The following is an 18,393-nucleotide window of genomic DNA, read 5'->3' on the forward strand; positions in this document are numbered from 1 at the left end:
TTCCTTAGTTTGTACAAAGCCGATAATAAAAGGTTTACACTGTTTTTTAGAGAATAATTATTATGTTTGTTCTTTCAAATGAAAAATTTATAATATTTGTTGTTAGAGTTTAACTACCTTATACAATAATTGTGGACAAAAGATTACAAGATATGTTCTAACAAAAGAAGAAGAAAAAAAATTATATTATGTTTTGATTAGTAAAAATATTAATTAAAGAAACAAAAAGGAAAAGAAAAGAAGAAAATCATAAGAGAAAAGTGTTGAACCCAAGAGACCCATGGAATCCCAACTTGCTTTTAAACCACTACGCCACTTCAGCAAGCTCTTCAAAATAATCACGCTAGTTGTTTTTATTACTTATTTACTGGGCTTTAATATTTTTTTGAGGCCCATCCTCGAGGGAGACCCAGCTCGTTTAAGCTGTTTGCACCCCCTCAAGGATGCCCCTGATAGGCATAATACGTTTTCATGTAAATTACTCCAATGAAGAAAAATAAATCAACACCCATTTACTCCTGTGATCATATAAGAATTTAGTCAAAATCTACATATATCCTACTCAAACTATCAGTTCCACTTCCACCTACCACACATCAAAATGAAGCAAATTATTTTTTATTTTTTTTTGGCAAAAGAGTACAAAATAGAAAAGGGGGAAATAACCAAAAACCTTTTCAAAAGGTGATGTATCTAAAGTTGGGCATTCCCAACCTATTCTTGATGCACTCTCCCCTAACAAAGTCAGGGACAGTATCAAACCAAAATAAATCTAAAGAAGACAAAGTTAAACCAAAGTTAGCCAGGCTATCTGCACAAGTGTTTCCTTCTCTGTAAATGTGTGTGGCGCAGAACCTCATCCTATGAGTTAACTTGAGACAGTTTTCCCACCTATTTCTAAGGGCCCAAGGAACAATGGAGATTGACTTGAAAGCAAGAATAACAAGTTGAGAATCAGACTGAAGCCAAATATTGAAGAATCCCATTGAAGAAGCTAATTCTATAGCATTCATAGCAGCAAGCAATTCGGCATAGAGAGCATTTCCATTACCTAGAAATTGAGATAATCCTCCAAGACAAAAACCTTATGAGTTGCGAAATATACCTCCTGCTGCAGCTTTAGCAGGGTTTTTGACAGCAGCACCATCAGTATTGATTTTGATCCAAGAATGGATAGGAGGAGTCCAAATGATTTCTTTGGTTATAGGAGCTTTGGGAGGTCTGATAAAAACCTTGCAGGACTTCATGATGGAGAATTCTTGCATATTTACTGCAGAAGTTTTTTTGGTGAGATTGCCGGATAAAGAAACTTTGGAAATGATAGTGTTGATGGCAGTATTACGGCTAATGACCTTATCTTGAAACCTGATTTGGTTTCTTCTATACCAAATTACATTGATCAGATTAATTATGCAAGCTTTAATCTCAATTCTACACTGAGGAGTCCATCCATGATTTAAAATAGACTAGATATCTTGAGTAGAGTTGAAATTCAAGGGCCTGTTAAGAATAGATGACAACCAATTCCACAATTGAATAGCAAATGAGCATTCGAAAAGCATTTTCTGAGGATGACTGACAAGAGGAACGCATTGAAGGTAAATTGCAGCCTCTAAGCGTCAAATTATCATCAGTTGGTAATTTATTGTGTATGAGCCTCCAAGTCATCAGCGATTTTGAAGGAGGAATGTCTGTACACCAAGCTTCCTTAGCCCATTGAATATTTTGGCCAGAACCATATTTAAAATTGAAAGCTAAGTTCCCCTGATGTACTACCTTTCCAGCAAAGTTTATCCTCCTTAGGCTCACTAGGAAGAGTGACCTGCCTAGTAATATATCTAAGAATCGGATATGCATCCGTAACTGAAGAAGGAAGGTTCCAGGTGGAGTTTAACAGAAAGTTGCTCGCTCACCCTATCAGTTAAAGAATTATGAACCTGAGCTGGAATCTGAAGCACAATAATCCAACCACAATTTCCATCAATACAGTTAACTTCTGATTTGGCACTACTCCATAAAGATGATTAAATATGATGACGGATAGCTTTATTACCTCTAAACACTTTACTTCTTAAGAGGATGGCCCAATCTTCATTGGAATTTTTTAGATCCCAACAAAGCTTCAGATTCCCAGCCCCCCCTCTGAGAACGGCTTACAAACCTTTTCCCATGATACCTCTCCACTCCAGATAAAATTCCTCACCCAAGATTCAATGTCTTTCAATAATGAACGGGGCCAAGAATAAATAGCCCTCCAATAGATAGAAGAGAAGCTTTCCAGGCACTCAACTTGGATTTTACCCTATCTGCAATCGGTTAAAGATGTATCTTTTTAGGCTTGTCTTTGAATATAGGGACTCCAAGATCCTTTGCTAAAACCAATGAGATTAGTGATCTGCTCTATCCTAGCGTTGGAGATAGAACCAAAAAAAAAAAAAATAGTTGATTTGAAGCAAATTAATTGCTATGACCAGTAAATTTGATGACCAATTTAAATTTTATACCTATCATCAATATAGGACTTCGTTTCAGCTTCACGTATATTTGATATACCAACGAAATGAACAAAATTAAGAAATATAAATTAATCGCATCATTTTTCATTATTTTTTTCTTTTATCTTTTAATTTTTTTTTTTTTTTTTTTTTTTATCTATATATGTGTTGAAATACTTTTTATTTGTAATCGTGAGCAAGTAAGAGTTACTCAGTTTTCTATCTCAGGCATTTGACAATTTGTGCTTATTAGGATACGTTGTGCTCTCTAAAAAAAATATACATTGTGCTCCTAACATGTCACGACAAATTTATAATCAACTTTTTAGACAAAAATTATTTTATTAGAAGAAAGCGAGAACAATACAATAGGAGATACTCAATTAGCAGGCAAGGTTTAACTACAAGGTCTACTAAAGTCTAAACCCACAAAAACAATCATTCTACACTAACTGTTTAGGCAAAACAATGATTTGAGCATTATTCATAATAATACAAACAAACACCCCTTTCTTCTCCTAGCAAAAACTCATCTCCAAGAGATTGTTTTAATCTCATCCATCATGGCCTCTACCTCCGGATTCTTAGAAGAAAAAATAATCGCATTTAGCATATAACACTTATATGCTAGTATTTTGAAGAACTAGTGAAAATAAACTACAAAAATTTGACTTATTTTGATAAGCTCTCTAAAATAGTTTATAAAATCAACTTATATAAAAATAATTTAACCACATTTAACACATGCTGTGTTTTTTATGTTAAACATGACAGCATGAGAGATTCAGTCATATTGACACCAACCAAAACCACAAATATAAGACACTGCATAAATTATTCATCTCTCTGTACAAAAGTTTTTTCAACCAAGCTAAATAAGCCCTGGTCCCCAGTCTTAAGACTGAAATTCAACGATAATGTTGAAACTTCAAACCTTCACCAGTTTGCCCCCCTTACAAGGTACTTGAAGGTGCAACCCAAAAATAAAACATTATTCCTAGAACCAGTGTGACACAATGTATGATTGTTACCATTGAAATAGAATGATAACATCACTTAGTCACCAATATGTCATGTCTTCTTCATTGTGAATCCTGCAAGGTTGGATGAAATCAAGTAACAATTGATATCAGTGCGTCTAACAGTACCAAATTACATGAAAAGAGATATATATAACTTGGTTCAAGGTTACCTCAACTGCTAAGTCTAGTGTCCATTAATAACTCCTTCATTGAAGGATATTGAAAAATGTTTCGTTCCATTTCGTCTTTTCAGATGTTGGTACAATAGAATCATCTAGGAAAGGGCTCCAGAAGCCACCAGGACCAGACAAAACCCAGCTTACTTTTGTTGGTGGTTTTGTTAAGTTATGGATGGAACCTCCGTCGTCTTCCCCCGTTTTGATTTTCTTCTGAGAATCGGTTATTTCGGAATCCTTCAAAAGAAATTTAATTAGTTATAATGTAAGGTCAGTTATTGTAAAGTCTATTGCAGTTTTGGAACTCACCGTAGATTGAATAGAAGGTTCTGGAGTTGTTTGATCCTCGGCATCTGAAAAGCTTTTCTCGACAGGGTTTTCATAACTTCTCATACTAGGAGTACTTCGCTTACCAGAGCCACATTTAGAAACTAACTGAAATGGAAGCGCAAGTTAGATAGTGGCAATCCATGAAAATAAGAGTTTAAAGACAATGTGCTTAAAGAAACATTTTTACACATTCATCCAATCAGACCTATCCGCATAGATATTTGTTGAGATATTTTACGAATTAGTATAATAGTGACATTATTGTGAAATCTGATTGGATGACCGAGTAAACTAAATTTACACTGTCAAGTATATAGTCTTAACTCCGTTAATTGTCAAATTGAAAGTAATTTGTTTGGTTGGTTTAGGCACCTTCGGTGTAGCTCTACATGTATTTTCTCCATTGCTTGGTTTAGGCACCTTGGGTGTAGCTCTACATGCATTTTTTCCGGTTAAACCTCGTCCCTCAAAATCGCTTGAAGGACAACGAAATTTTTGCCTTTTTCTAGACTTGATGAAAGTCTGCAGAAAATATAGCACAGCTCAAGTCATTGAAAGACTAGTAAATTAGAAACCAAGTCATTTTGATGATAGTTATAGCAAAGCATATCTTCGCGAGGATTTCACGACTGTCTATTTCCTAGATACCTTTCCTAATATATACACCTGTCCTCCCTTGATTTCCAGCAAAAAAAAACAAATTTAATTGGCTAAAAACTGTTTGTGATCAGCTCGGGATGATATCTGTCTAGATATATAGCAAATGCTCTATATTTCACCCATATCCCAAACTCAAATCGAAAAAATGCAGAGACCTTAAAATTCAGATATTAAGATGTGAGAGCCTCCAGTATTAAAGAGAGGAAAGAGTAGTTCATCCAGAGAAAGTAGAGAACTTCTAAAGCCTAGCCATTAATAAGCTAGCTTATAGCATAAATGGGAGTCCTATTTTTCATCTCTAGTAACAAGTATAACTATGAGTCGAAGTAACAGAATCTCAGACAGTAGTTTCTAATTGACTTTTGTTATTTACTTTTGCAGTGATAATTTCATTAATTCATATCAAGAATGAATGCAATTTCCATCATATATATACTAAAGAAAACACTGCACGATAACATGATCTAGCAGAAAAACAATTTATATTTGGCTTATTGTAAAGAAACAGTTGAATGATTAAGAAAAACTATTAGCATCCTAGAATCTTATAAACCAAATTTATCCTTTTTTTATATACCACTATGTTCCTCTTGCTACTGACTAAAGAGACATACTAGAAACTGACGTAAACATGAAATTGAACTCACAGTGTTCTTGTTTTCTGATATCATTCTCTCAGTAGAAAGATAGTCTTTTGTTTCTCCTCCATTTAGATATCTGTGAACAGATACCAAAGAACGGAATTTCTGTCCAGTGTGTGGCTCTATGTAACACTGAAAGAAGAAAAAACAAATTCATAAACAATCAAATGCAAGGGGGAGGGGAAGAATATCCAAATGGTTATAGAAACAAATGAGTTGAAAGCAATAAGATGTGGTAAAGTCTCATATTGTGTGTTGGCCGAAGTTACAATAGTCACATTGAACCCTCGAATATGTTCGAAGATCTTGAACATATCTTCCAGTTCTAGGGAGAATTCGCAAAACTCCGTTTCCATCGAGAATTAAATGGAGTTTTCCCGTATTTCGACAGGAGAATCTAACAGAATCCAAACCTAAATAACGTGCTAAATGTAGAAATGAAGCATATATCAAGGGATCAAAACTTGATTTCTTAGCTTTATTGTGTTAATTATTAAATGTTTGAATCAAGTCTAACTTCAACTAGTTCATATTGAATTATCTTATTCATCATGTGTCAAAACACCAACATTACTATGTTTGAGGATGAAAACAAACACTTACAGAATGCCATTTTAAACGCGTATCAGAAATATATCATCCAAACTTCGATTTTCTTACTGATATTTTCATACTCTCACATATGTGTTAATATTTTCAAACATTTATGTAATGGAACTAGGGTATGCACTTTCAGTGTAAAACAGTCTTGCACACCAAATTGTGTGACTTGGAAAAATTGTGGCCTCCCATTGACATTGTACAACCATTAAACTCTTACGCATTTATGTATAATAATAATTTCAGTTTAATGGAGGTGCATTACTGGTGTAAAACGATTTTACACCGACATCCAATGACAATTGGTCATAGTCAATTTTAAAACAGCATTTTAAAAATGAGTTTAATGGGCATACACTTGATAGTGTGAAATAGTTTTACACTGTCATCCAATAAGGAACCATCTATCTACCATGACATAAAACTAACTTAAAAATATTTTTGTGATTTGACGGAATACAAGATGGTCATTGAATGTTGGTGTAAAACTACTTTTACAGCAACAATGCATCTTCTATGTTACACACCAACAGTCCACATAACATTTTCTCTAAAACTAATTTGTATATTTACAAAGCTAAAGCGTTGAATTTAAAATTAATTAATAGAAAGGGTCTGAAAACACAATCAAAAGCAACAATTGTCACACATGTACGTACATAGGGTGCATGCATGATATGATCGTATGATAGATTACTATAAGCATTGAAAAGATGCATGCATAAATGAATAATTAAATTAAGTGAAAGAGAACATAAGGTTACCCTGTCAACAATGTCAGCATGATTAGGGTTACGGTTAGGGCGGCTTCGTTGCTCAACCAACCAACCATCAGGAAGCTTCAACGGTGACCGGATAACAATCTGCAATTCTTTTTCCCTTGAATTCATCGGATTTTCAATATCCATGCCTGTTTGTTACTTGGGACTCACTCACTCTCAGAGTCACAGTCGCACCCCTAGCTCAAAATAGGTTACACAGACCGGCACGGTCCACGGCCTGGTTTACATCAAGTTTAGGCTAGCTCAAAATGTCAAACTATGGATCATAAAAAAACAACATTTAGCTCCAAAATAATGATTTAAGTATAATTATTTCAAGAATAGATTAAATCAAAAGATGCGATTTCCAGTGGCAAGGAGCTCCTTCCAAGGACGTACCCGGGGAATACCGGGTTCGATTCCCAGGAGGAACAACGCTTGGCCAGTGCGCATGCCTCTACGCATGAGCCGAATTAGTCGTTCACCTTTAGTGGGTCGGAAACCGGTGCGAAAGCCAAAAAAAAAAAAAAAAAAAAAGATGCGATTTGGGTCTACCAGAGTGGTTCAATCGTAACTCCAACTCTCTCTTTTACACACACACACAAAAATAAAAATAAAAAACATTTTAGACCTATCAATTTACTCAATTAAATGCAGTAATATTATATACTTCATCCGTCTCACAATAATAGTCGCTTAAAAATTTATGTACGATTTTTAAAAACATGATTAATTGTGTTGATTTCAATTATAAAATTAGTATCATTTATTAAAATATTTTTATTAATTGTAGTTAATGAAGTAGTTAAGTCAGATGAAGTTCAATAAATGCTAAAATGATAACTATTTCGAGACAAAAGAAATTGTAAAAAAAAAAAAAATTTATTTTAAGACGGGGTGAGTATTAAATTTATGCTTTGAATGAAATTATAATTTTATTTACTTTTTCATAAATTTAAGGTGTGTTTGATTGACACAACAATAAGTAAACACATGAAAGAACGGTACAAGACATAAGATAATAAGGGAAAGCAGCTTGGAAAGAGGATATAGGGATGTGATTTGCTACTCTTACTCGACTTTGGTTGTTCAGTTAGTTTCAATCATGATGAATTTTTGGCATCATTATGCGGCAATTATCAGTAATGTGCAGAATTTATTGCAAAGAAGCTAGAGCGTCTGGTTAAAGCATGTTGTGAGAGAGGCGAATTCGTCAGCGGATTTCATGGCTAAACTAGGTGCTGCAAGTTTTGAGATTTGGCATGTTGTTGCAGGCTGATGCTCGACGAGAGATGCATCATGGAGACTAGTTTTTAGTTGTTTTTTTATTCTTTTCTTTTTGTTAGCTTCTTTCCCAAAATAAAATAAAATAATAATTGCACTAGAGATAGACAATACTCCTTCCGGACACATTTATAGGTAAAAAAAAACTTTTTGGATTCATTTAATAATTAATGTATCTGACTTTCATATAGACCGGATACATTAGTTATTCAATGAACCTAAAAATTTATTTTTTACTTATAAATATGACCGGATGAGTATTTTTTATGTTTGGAAATAAAAAGAGTATTTCGGTATTTTTTTTTATAGTCAATACTTTCGACAAAAAATTGTCTTTGTGGTTTAGTTCAGTCTCTTCGTATCTATTTTTGTCCAATCTCATCTCATGACATTGTGCGCGCTTATATGGATAGATTTCTCATATTATAACTGTCACAAAAAGAATAACTTGATCCATCAAAAAAAAAAAAGGGAATAACTTGATCCATCAACAAAAAAGGACAAGAGTCTATCAGGTACATTCCACATTGTGCGCGCTTATATGGATAGATTTCTCATATTCACGTGACATATGAGAATAGAGATTCTCTCAATTGAAATCCTCATTCTTTCTAAATTGTTAGTTACATCTCAACCATAAAATTCAATCTCTCAATTGATTCTTTTCGATGTAGTTCGGTTTTGTTTTTGTTTCTTTCAAACAATTTTAATATTAGATTTTGTTCCAATTTTTCTTTTCTTTCAACAGTCCTAATATTCGATTGTTTAGTTTTTTTTCTCCAAGTGTCCTAACTCCTAACTATTCGTTAATAATAGCAAATTGAAACAAGTGGGGTCACAGAGAATCAGTTCAGATCGAAAAAGTACAATTTGGGTTTTGAAAATATAGTTCCTATTCGGTTTGAAACCACATAACCTACACCAAACCTCAATATCAATTTGGACAATCACGGTTCGGTTCAGTTTTATGAAACTGTTGTTACAGTTCAATTTGATTTTCTTCTTGAAACGAACCATGAACGGTCCTAGTTTTAGATATTAAGCACGACACTGATAACGGCATGAAACATGGTCATATTAACACCAACCACACAATAAAAGACAATACAAGATAGTTATTTATCTCTGTACAAAAGTTTTTCTAACAAAGCTAAATCAGCACTGGCCTAGTCTTAAGACTGAAATTTGACAATGAGTTGAAATTTCAATCCTTCACCAGTTTGTCTATCCCCTCTAAGTTTTTTGAAGGTTGTGCAACCCAATAATAAAGTATTGTTCCTAGAACCAGTTTGACACAACACATACTACTGTAACCAGTGAAATAGAATGATCTCTACATATATGCTACAACATAAGCTACATAGTACCACAACATAGTCACCAATATGTCATGTCTTCTCCATGTTGAATCCTGCAAAGTTGGATGAAATCAAATAACAAGTGACATCGGTGCTTCTGAAGGCATCAAATTACATTCAAACATATTTAACTAGGTTCAAGCTTACCTCAATTATTAACTCCACTAGTAGCTCCTTCATTGATGGATATTGAAAATGCTTCGGACCATTTCCTCTTTTCAGATGCCGGTACAACAGAATCATCGAGGAAAGGGTTCCAGAAGCCTCTAGGATCAGACAAAACCCAGCTCACTTTTGTTGGTGGTCTTGCTAAGTTATGGATGGAACCTCTATCGTCTTCCCCTATTTTGATTTTCTTCTGAGAATCATTTTCTTTGTAACTTATACTAGGAGCACTTTTCTTTCCAGAGCCACATTTGAAAACTAACTGAAAAGGCAGCACAAATTAGATAGTAGCAATCCATACATATAAGAGTTTAAAGACTGAGCACTTAGAGTGTAAAACATTTTTCCACAATCATCCAATCAGATCTTGCCGCTTAGATATTTGTTGAGATGATTTATGAATTAATAAAACAGTGACATCATTATTGAAATCCGATTGGATGACCATGTAAAAAAAATTGTACTAGAAGTACATATTATTTAAACTCCATTGCTAATTGTCAAATCGAAAGTAATTTGTTTGGTTGGTTTAGGCACCTTGGGCGTAGCTCTACATGCATTTTCTGCAGAAAAACTTAAACGTCCCTCAAAATCTTTTGCAGGTCGAAGCTTTTGTGCAGTCCTAGACTTGATGCACGTCTACATTAAATATTGCACAGACCAAGTCATCAAAAGAACAGGAAAGTGCGGCAGCTTTGGATCAAGAGCAGCAAATGTTCACTCAAAATTGCGAAAGGAAACTACACAGAACTAAAATAAAAAACTGTCCAAAAGAGAACAGAAAAAAAAGGATATTTTGCATGTAAAGAACTAGAATTAGAAAACAAGGCTTTTTTTGACATAAAGAACCAAGGCATTTTTCAAAAACTAATTAGAGGATAATTTAACTAGTAATAGTGGTTCATCAACTCTAGGATGGAATGAGAAAACCAGGCTCTAATACCGCAGAATGTGGAGAACTCACTTCTAAAGCCTAGCTCACAAGAAAGCTAGCTTATAGCATAAATGGGAATCCCATTTTTCATTTCTAGTATAACTGAGTCAAAGTAACAGAATCACCAACATCCGATTCGAAAAAAAAAAACAGAATCACCAACATTATTATCTACTTTTACAAGTGATTATTTCATATCAAGAATGAATGTAATTTCCATCATATACACTGAAGCAAAAACAACACCATAACCTAATAATGCAGCAAACAATATATATTTGGCTTATTGCAAGGAAACAGCTGAATAAGTAAGAAAAACTTTTATGCTTCATACAATCTTATAAACCAAATTTATCCAACTTTTTTTACAAAATGCTATGTTGAGTATCTAGACAATTTCATTATCTTTTCAAAATAAGGATTGATGCCACTGTGTTTCTCTGGCTACTGACAAAAGAGACATACTAGAAACTGATGTAACATGAAATTGTTACTCACAGCGTTTTCTGATATCATTCTTTCAGTAGGAAGATAGTCTCTTGCTTCTGCCATAAGATATCTCTGAACAGATGTCAAAGAACGGAACTTCTGTCCAGTGCGTGGCTCTATGTAATACTGCAAATAAAATAATAATCAAATCCATGAAGGAAGGGAAATTTTTTCAAATGGTTTCAGAAATGACTAGTGGAGTTTCAACAAATGACATGAGAACAATACTGTGATATACCAAAAAATAGTAACGGAGAACTCAAGCCTAAATGTGCTACCTGTAAAAATGAAGCATGGAAAGGGATTATAACTTTCTTTCCTAGCTTGTGTGTGTATTATTACATGGTTCAATCAAGTGTAAATTAGCCTAACCAAGAAAATTATATTATCAGCAACGCTGTTTAGCTATTTAGGTTCAATTTAGAATGATTTTTGTTCATATTGAATTATCTTATTTATGTTGTTTTGTCAATTTTTCAAAGAAATGCCTATATTCATCATGTGTGAGAGACCATCATTAATAGTGTTCAGAATTAAAACACTTATTAGACGCCATTTTAAACCCATATCAGAAATTTCTTATGGAAACTTCGATTTACTTCATAGTTTCATACTCTCACATATTTGTTCACACTTTCAATTATTTAATTATAAAAATTTGAGTTTATTGGAGCTGCAATATTTTTTACCGACATCCAATAACAATTCATCGTGTTGTCACATAATCCTATTTTAGAACTGCATTTTGAAATAACCGCCAAATATTTGATTTTATGAATGGTCACTGTAAAACTAGTTTACAATGACAGTGCATATCACTTTTTATACATACAAACCCTAAGTCAGCAATCCCTACACAATTGTCTCAATGTACCCAACAAACACAAACTTTGTGTGTGTGCGTGCGTGTGCATGGGTGTATGATATGATTGTATGGTACTAAGCAGTGCAAAGATGCATGCATAAATAATTAAATTAACTGGAGGAGAAAAGAAGGGGAGAAAGAAGGTTACCCGGTCGACGCGGTCGGAGTTAGACAAACGGGGCCGATGCTCAACCAACCAACCATCGGGAAGCTTGAACGACAGCCAAACCATAAAAAAAAATAAAAAAAAACCATCAGATACATTACAAAACAGAATGCATCAGTACTTCTACAGATCATATACACAACACACTGTCCTCTTCATTCATTTCTCAAGTCAAGCATAATTCTAGAGCAAAAAAGGATACACCAATACTTCCAAAGATCACTCACCATAAAAAACAAAATCCAAACAAGCACTGACACAGGGTACTCTGCTATTGCCATTATTTACCACTAGTGTTCCACCATTGACACAAACACACAAACAAACAATAAAAATAGTATTAAAAAATTGCTTAATTACTTTAATTCTCTTACATTCAACCCTATTTCAGAACACATTTCAATTTACATTACAAGTAAGAAAAATGCAATTAATGATTTCCATTTGCAATTCTCTTAATTACCATCATATAAATTAAAGCAAAAACAGGAGTATAACCTGATAATGCAGCAAAACGATGTAAAAGTAAAGTTAGAACTGACATTATTATTGTTTTCTGATATGATTCTTTGAGTAGGAAGATAGTCTCCTGTTTCTCCTCCATTTAGATATCGCTGAACCGATACCAAAGATCGGAACTTTTGTCCGGTGTGTGGCTCTATGTAATACTGAAGAAGAAGAAGAAGAAAAAAAAAAAAAAAGATTTATCATTAAGCTGTCAGTGTAAAACTAGTTCATAGTTCATACGCTGATAATTGTTGTAATTAGAAAGTGAAGGAGTTGAATTGAAGATTAATGAATAGAAAGGGTTAGCTAAAGATGCATGCAGAATGAGTGGAAGAGAAAAGAAGGTTTACCCTTACCCTGTCAATGTGGTTGGGGTTAGAGGGACGGGGTCGTTGTTCAACCAGCCAACCATCGGGAACCTCAACCTTGGACGGTGACTGGACCACAATCTGCAATTCTTTTTCCCTTAAATTCATCACATTGCGATTCAAATTGAGATGTTCCATTTCAACATCCATGCTTCTATTCATTCGGTGCTCTCGTTTAAGGACATGATCAGATCAGATCATGATGATAATGATGATGATGTTCTTGCTTGGGACTCACTGATCGCTCCACAGTCAGCGAATTAACAAGTGTCATATTTATTGTTAAGAAAAATGTATAAATTCCCTACATTTTACTTAAACTAGCTGACAAGTGTTTTAAGGGCTCCCTAAAAAAGTGTTTTAAGGGTATTTGTTAAATATTTAAAAGAGTAAATTATTTATAAATTTTATATAGAAAATGTTATTTTTAAAGTTTTATTATGTTAAATACATAATTTTCAATATCCCAAAGGGTTAACATTTCCCTTAACTATGGCTTGTTGTTGAGCTAATGAGTAAAGAAGTTTAAGATTCATGTTACATAACAATTAATATATTAACATTTGACATTCAATCCTTAAAAAAAACATTTGTCATTAAAATAAATATCATGTATTGGTGTAATCGCTAATGTCAAAAATGCATAGTGAAATGCGGTGATCGAGAGTGATGAAAGTATAATTAATTAAAGAATAGAATTGAAAAATGAGATGCACATGAGCTTAGTTTAGTTGAAGTTCGATCCAATTTGAGAGATAACTCCTGATAGATACTATTTTCATGTTAGAAGTAAGGGTTTTACTTTGGAGTACGGATTAGGATGTGCTTATGGAATGATAAAGGAGAATTTGTTCAAGCCAAAACAGTGTTCAACTCTGCAATTTTATCTCCTAAACAGGTTGAGGCTTTTTGTTTAGTAGAGCCTATTTAACACAAGTATACAACGATAGTTACCTACCTACGTAACTTGTCTATAACATGGTGGAATTCAACACTTACATACGCATCGCACCACATTAACATCTCAAAATATAAACAGAAATAAAGGCTCAGCATTGATATTGTCTAGTTGCAATATAGAACAACTAGCGCGCATCCATGAACTTCCACGTCCATTGATATTGTCCCTTGCGTTGTTACAACGTTCTTCCCACTCCACACTTCTTTGCCTTGACAGGAATTGATGCGTCTGCCAGGTAAAACCTTCGCCAAATATGACATATTTGCATATATTGGTGTCTTCTGTTCATTTAGATTGAAGAAAGCCATATATACTTCTCCTTTTCTTCCTGTTGCAATCCAAGAGCGAATGCCACCCGATTCAACATTAGCTGCACAGGGAAGACAAATTATATTTCCTCTGGTCTTAAATATAAACAAAAAGGTAAATGTATTTGGTCCAAACTCGCGTACTTATTAATTATATGTTGGACATATATATGTACTAGTAAAATTCACCTTGGATATACTTCACTGTTGCACAAAGACCAGAGTAACTATTTACCAGGGTTCCATTGGAGTTTAGCTCCCAAATCTGTCAAAGAAAGAATCCATCATCTTCCAATTGAGTCCACAAATAGCAATAATATATGCCTAGCTAGGGGTACATACATCAAATATGAACTGCAACATACCTGATTTGAATCCAAACTGCAAGGAGAAAATGCGCCTCTCTTGAACTCTTTGGAAGTAACTTTTCGTTTTGGAGAAGCATCGAAGCAAAGTCTCATTTGGTTGGTTGCAACTAATTGATGTTTCCCGCGATAGTCCTCTTGATACTTACTCTCTTTGTCTCTGTAACAACAACAATTAAACAATTTATGTTGTTAACAACAAAAATAATCAACTAAGTTATATAAATAGAACATAGAAAGATAAAGTGTGATTACAATCTGAATTGAAGTTCTCTCTTGTGTACACAGAAAGGGTTCTGATGCTTGTTTTCTGCACTCCCTTTCCAACAGATTCTTTCAAGATCTTGGTTAATATTTTCAATAGTCCAACCACTTGCCTTTGATTCAGTGCAGCTAGTAAGGCCTAATGAATGTATAGGTTTCTTTCCTTTCTTGGATCTTCTCATTTTCCGTATATGATGCTGATATTCGTTATTCGAGTTCTTCGAGCTTGTGACGTAAGGAAACTATCATTGCAGTAAAAAAGATATGATTTTTTATATGTTTATCAATCACATGTAAACTATTTTCCTCCAAAAAAAAAAAGTAAGACGGCTCAGATACCTCCATGTTATTAGAGCTGAAATAATTAATTTCTAGCACGGTAGGATTTGTGATAATTTCATATGTGGCAGGGTCGATCTTCCGCATGTCACCTCCATACATAAGGGGAGACTTTGCCAGAGCCCATAAAGTCATCTATGAGATAACAATGAATTCACTCAAAATCTATCATAATGCATGCAATCACATCACAACATGAAATATATAACAGAACTAATCAGTTATACTATTTAGTATTTATCAATACCTGAGTCCTTTTCTCATCTAGATTCAAGTTACTATACCTGTGTGGCTCTTCTTTTGAATCTATAAATAAAAAAATAAAAAAAAGTTCAAAAATCCATATTTCAGTAAGCCTTTTAATCAAGAGAGAATGCTTCACTGTCTAGCAGCCGAGCCTCGTCACCTTTGTCAGTTAGCCATCCAAATGGTAGCATGTCCAAATCAGGCCATGAACTCCCTTTTAAACCTTTTGCTCCTATCATATTAGCTGTAGCTAAGTCCCTGGTTCAGAATTTAATGAACTGAAGTTATGTAATATGGTGAAATATTGATGGTAAAATAACAGAACATAAACAGAAAAGGAGCATCATGATAGCAACATACTTCAAATCCAAAGACCGATAAAAGTATCTTAGACATTGATATAATGTATAAAAAAAAAACTTAATCACCTTGATATATCAAAATGAGCCTTGACATCATCCCATTTATCAAAGTCATCTCCTGTTATGCGATACATGTTGACTAGTCCACTGACATCCTTGGCCATGGCTGGTGTCACATCTTTTCCGGGAGACAGAGAATACACAATGGGACGATTAAATTGGCTCAGAACCTGGCATGACATGTCACATGAAAAGTTTGAAAATAATAGGAGCAAAAATATTAAGATCTTGAATGTTGACACAAGAATAAGTAGTAGTGGAAGAAGATAAGAAAGAGGAAACTGAAGAATACCTCAGATACATAGGTTATCTCGTTTAAATCGAAGTTCTCGCCAAACACGCAGTCGTGTTTCACTGCAAGAAAGGCATAAAATCTATCAATATTAGTACCAAAGCATAGGCTTAACTGTGTACATATACTCTCCTACATGATAATGCAAGTCCAAATTAACACATGAATGTATAATCAATCAATACTTTGTAAGTTTAATCACTTACAGAGGTTTGAAAATAATGGAAATCAATTATTTAAATTCATCATGATAAATGTTGTAAACAATACACTTAGAGAGTAGAAGTCTTGGTACCAAGATCAACACCCCAAGCAGCATACTGCTCATAAAGGGATCTCAAAAACGCTCTCCCTGCCCCTAATGTTGTATCTACACTCATGAAACCATTCTGCATCCATCCACAAGCTCTTTTTGGGATTGCTATGTCTTTTGCATGCCACACACGACCAGATTCTTGATAAGCACCGCCCTAGTAAAAGATCACAAGAAGAGGACATCAAAAGTCAATATGAAATTTTGTTTTAGATTAAGTGCATGTATGAACTGACTTATTTTTAATTTGCTTATTTGACCTTATCTACTGACATAAGCATAAGCACTGATAAGTTCATAATACAGAAATAAATAGAAGATCAAGTTAAATCAAAAATGCAAACCAAATACCTTTGATGTATCTAGAATAGGGGTATTTGCATCCACAGCTTGTGTGCTTATCCCTCTCATAATATGAATTCCAAACTTTAAACCTAAGCTATGTACTTTCTTAGCTACTTCACTTAACCCATTCCCACCATGGGAAGAAGGCCACCTTCCTGGATCAGGGACCATCCTTCCCCATTCATCAATCACGTCAAATCCACGAGAATCAACATTAGCACCTGCAACTTTCTTCCTATACCAGAGGAAATCCACCACAACAAACTACAAGGGTAGAAACAAAGAAATCAATATATATCTATAACCAAAGCACTACTAATGCAGTAAAGTAAAATCAGTTCATTTCAGTGTTTATACCTCATATCCATGAGCATGAAGACGCTGAGAAACTATTTCAGCATTCTGTAAGAATTCTTCTTCAGATATTATCCACGAAAATGAATCGTAGGAATTCCACCCTCTTGGTGGCAAAGCAGCTTGTTGTAGGTCACTCTCAGATAAATTTCTTGATGAGACACTGAAATGACACACTCAAATATAAATAAAATTATCAAAGGTTAAATTGAGCTAGGTTCTAATCAGCTAAACATTTAACTACCATAAACTCTATTTATAGTAACTAACAAAACAACCTTTGAAAAGTATGTTTTGAAAATCTCCCAACAATACCAAATGCACAACACAAGACATAACAACATCCAGTGGCAACCAATGACAATGTAAATGTAAATGCAAAAGCAAAAAAAGAAAAACATGTTGGGTTTTGGATCCAACCACCTTTCAGTTTACTATAAATAGTAATATTCCATAGAATGTAGGTTAAAAGAAGAATCAAGTAAAGCTGAAAATAGAAAGAAAAAGAATGAGAAGAAGATTGTGTGGTTGCATTGCATTAACATACATACCTCTGAAAGCAGCAGGAACCAAAGAGAAGCCAAAAAGAGACTAAGCACAGTGTGATGAAACACCTCATACTCATAAATGTCCAACTCTTTTGTAAAATATTAAATTAAATTTAGAAAAAGAAAAAGAAAAAACCAGAGAAATTAGTAGGAAAAACACAAACAAGATGAGAAGAAGATGGAGGTGATGGGATTTTACAAAACTGCCCCCACTTTATGGTTGAAATGTCAAAACAGTCCATGGTGTTGTATTTGTGTCAATGTCAAATATTTGGACTTGCAGTGAGCAGAATGTGAACGAGTATGAGAAAGGAATTTACTTGTGTTGACCAGAGTCTCTACGACACACGTTTGCTTGTGTAATCATCCCAACTCCCCTAAGCAACAACACAAACACACTGCAAATAATCACCAAATTCTCCTAGCTAGGAGGGCCCACACGTAACGGTTCACATCACAAGGCATATAGTACTTTAATTTGTTGATTTAATTATAGTCTTGGTTCCCTATTTTCATATATTAATGGGATTATTTGGCCTATAATATTGTTCCTATGGAAATTGATCAATATATGTACTATATTTATGGAGAAAAGGTACGTAGTTTAGCACGTAAAGAAATGCAACTAAATTTTTTTCTTTATTTAATTTTTTCGTACAATACTAGTTATTTATGAATTTCGCTTATGTATACTCTTTTCCAATTTTCATAGTTACATGCCTGGTAATTTCAGCTAGATTCTTCAATAATCTACAACATAGACGGGTCCCTTTGATACGCGGTATGCTTAGCTATCAACTCCATATGGTCTTTAG

General features: G+C 34.1%; 3 protein-coding genes across 4 annotated transcripts; all 3 read right to left on the reverse strand.

The window, feature by feature from the left end:
• Positions 1 to 3,693: 3,693 nt before the first annotated feature.
• LOC11408909 (methyl-CpG-binding domain-containing protein 7) lies at positions 3,694 to 6,832 on the reverse strand. Its single transcript, XM_024777174.2, has 5 exons — positions 6,689 to 6,832; positions 5,331 to 5,456; positions 4,396 to 4,545; positions 4,003 to 4,128; positions 3,694 to 3,930 (listed from the first exon to the last, which is right to left on the reverse strand). Exons 1-5 carry the CDS (start codon positions 6,830 to 6,832, stop codon positions 3,724 to 3,726), a joined length of 753 nt encoding a protein of 250 aa, XP_024632942.1. The 3' UTR covers positions 3,694 to 3,723.
• Positions 6,833 to 9,020: 2,188 nt separating this feature from the next.
• LOC11412807 (methyl-CpG-binding domain-containing protein 7) lies at positions 9,021 to 13,112 on the reverse strand. Of its 2 annotated transcripts, none has more exons than XM_024776757.2 (7): positions 12,804 to 13,112; positions 12,489 to 12,614; positions 11,929 to 11,991; positions 10,925 to 11,041; positions 10,030 to 10,131; positions 9,475 to 9,754; positions 9,021 to 9,380 (listed from the first exon to the last, which is right to left on the reverse strand). In XM_024776757.2, the coding sequence occupies exons 1-6, from the start codon at positions 12,981 to 12,983 to the stop codon at positions 9,476 to 9,478; spliced, it is 867 nt and encodes a 288-aa protein (XP_024632525.1). In that variant the 5' UTR covers positions 12,984 to 13,112; the 3' UTR covers positions 9,021 to 9,380; position 9,475. The 2 variants fall into 2 exon arrangements, with proteins under 2 accessions (XP_024632525.1, XP_003597337.2); XM_003597289.4 differs by having other exon boundaries at positions 12,810 to 13,110.
• Positions 13,113 to 13,636: 524 nt separating this feature from the next.
• LOC11416095 (probable alpha-galactosidase A) lies at positions 13,637 to 17,884 on the reverse strand. Its single transcript, XM_003597290.4, has 13 exons — positions 17,582 to 17,884; positions 17,034 to 17,193; positions 16,683 to 16,940; positions 16,314 to 16,488; positions 16,019 to 16,080; positions 15,733 to 15,896; positions 15,465 to 15,562; positions 15,306 to 15,364; positions 15,059 to 15,193; positions 14,711 to 14,961; positions 14,456 to 14,615; positions 14,280 to 14,355; positions 13,637 to 14,152 (listed from the first exon to the last, which is right to left on the reverse strand). The coding sequence occupies exons 1-13, from the start codon at positions 17,653 to 17,655 to the stop codon at positions 13,887 to 13,889; spliced, it is 1,938 nt and encodes a 645-aa protein (XP_003597338.3). The 5' UTR covers positions 17,656 to 17,884; the 3' UTR covers positions 13,637 to 13,886.
• Between the last annotated feature and the right edge of the window lie 509 nt (positions 17,885 to 18,393).

This window comes from Medicago truncatula, chromosome 2, assembly GCF_003473485.1.
Source record: "Medicago truncatula cultivar Jemalong A17 chromosome 2, MtrunA17r5.0-ANR, whole genome shotgun sequence".
In the NCBI taxonomy this organism is placed as follows: Eukaryota; Viridiplantae; Streptophyta; class Magnoliopsida; order Fabales; family Fabaceae; genus Medicago; species Medicago truncatula.

Coding starts and splice junctions, on each gene's coding strand:
- LOC11408909 (XM_024777174.2), bottom strand. CDS start 6,832: ATGGATATTGAAAATCCGATGAATTCAAGGGAAAAAGAATTGCAGATT. Junction 5,457..6,688: donor ATGCTGACATTGTTGACAGG/GTAACCTTATGT, acceptor TTCTTCTTTCAG/TGTTACATAGAGCCACACAC. Junction 4,129..4,395: donor CATGTAGAGCTACACCGAAG/GTGCCTAAACCA, acceptor CTTCCATTTCAG/TTAGTTTCTAAATGTGGCTC.
- LOC11412807 (XM_024776757.2), bottom strand. CDS start 12,983: ATGAATAGAAGCATGGATGTTGAAATGGAACATCTCAATTTGAATCGC. Junction 11,992..12,488: donor TATCAGAAAACAATAATAAT/GTCAGTTCTAAC, acceptor CTGTCGTTCAAG/CTTCCCGATGGTTGGTTGGT. Junction 9,755..10,029: donor CATGTAGAGCTACGCCCAAG/GTGCCTAAACCA, acceptor CTGCCTTTTCAG/TTAGTTTTCAAATGTGGCTC.
- LOC11416095 (XM_003597290.4), bottom strand. CDS start 17,655: ATGAGTATGAGGTGTTTCATCACACTGTGCTTAGTCTCTTTTTGGCTT. Junction 15,897..16,018: donor AGATAACCTATGTATCTGAG/GTATTCTTCAGT, acceptor ATGTCATGCCAG/GTTCTGAGCCAATTTAATCG. Junction 14,962..15,058: donor TCAGCTCTAATAACATGGAG/GTATCTGAGCCG, acceptor CTGCAATGATAG/TTTCCTTACGTCACAAGCTC.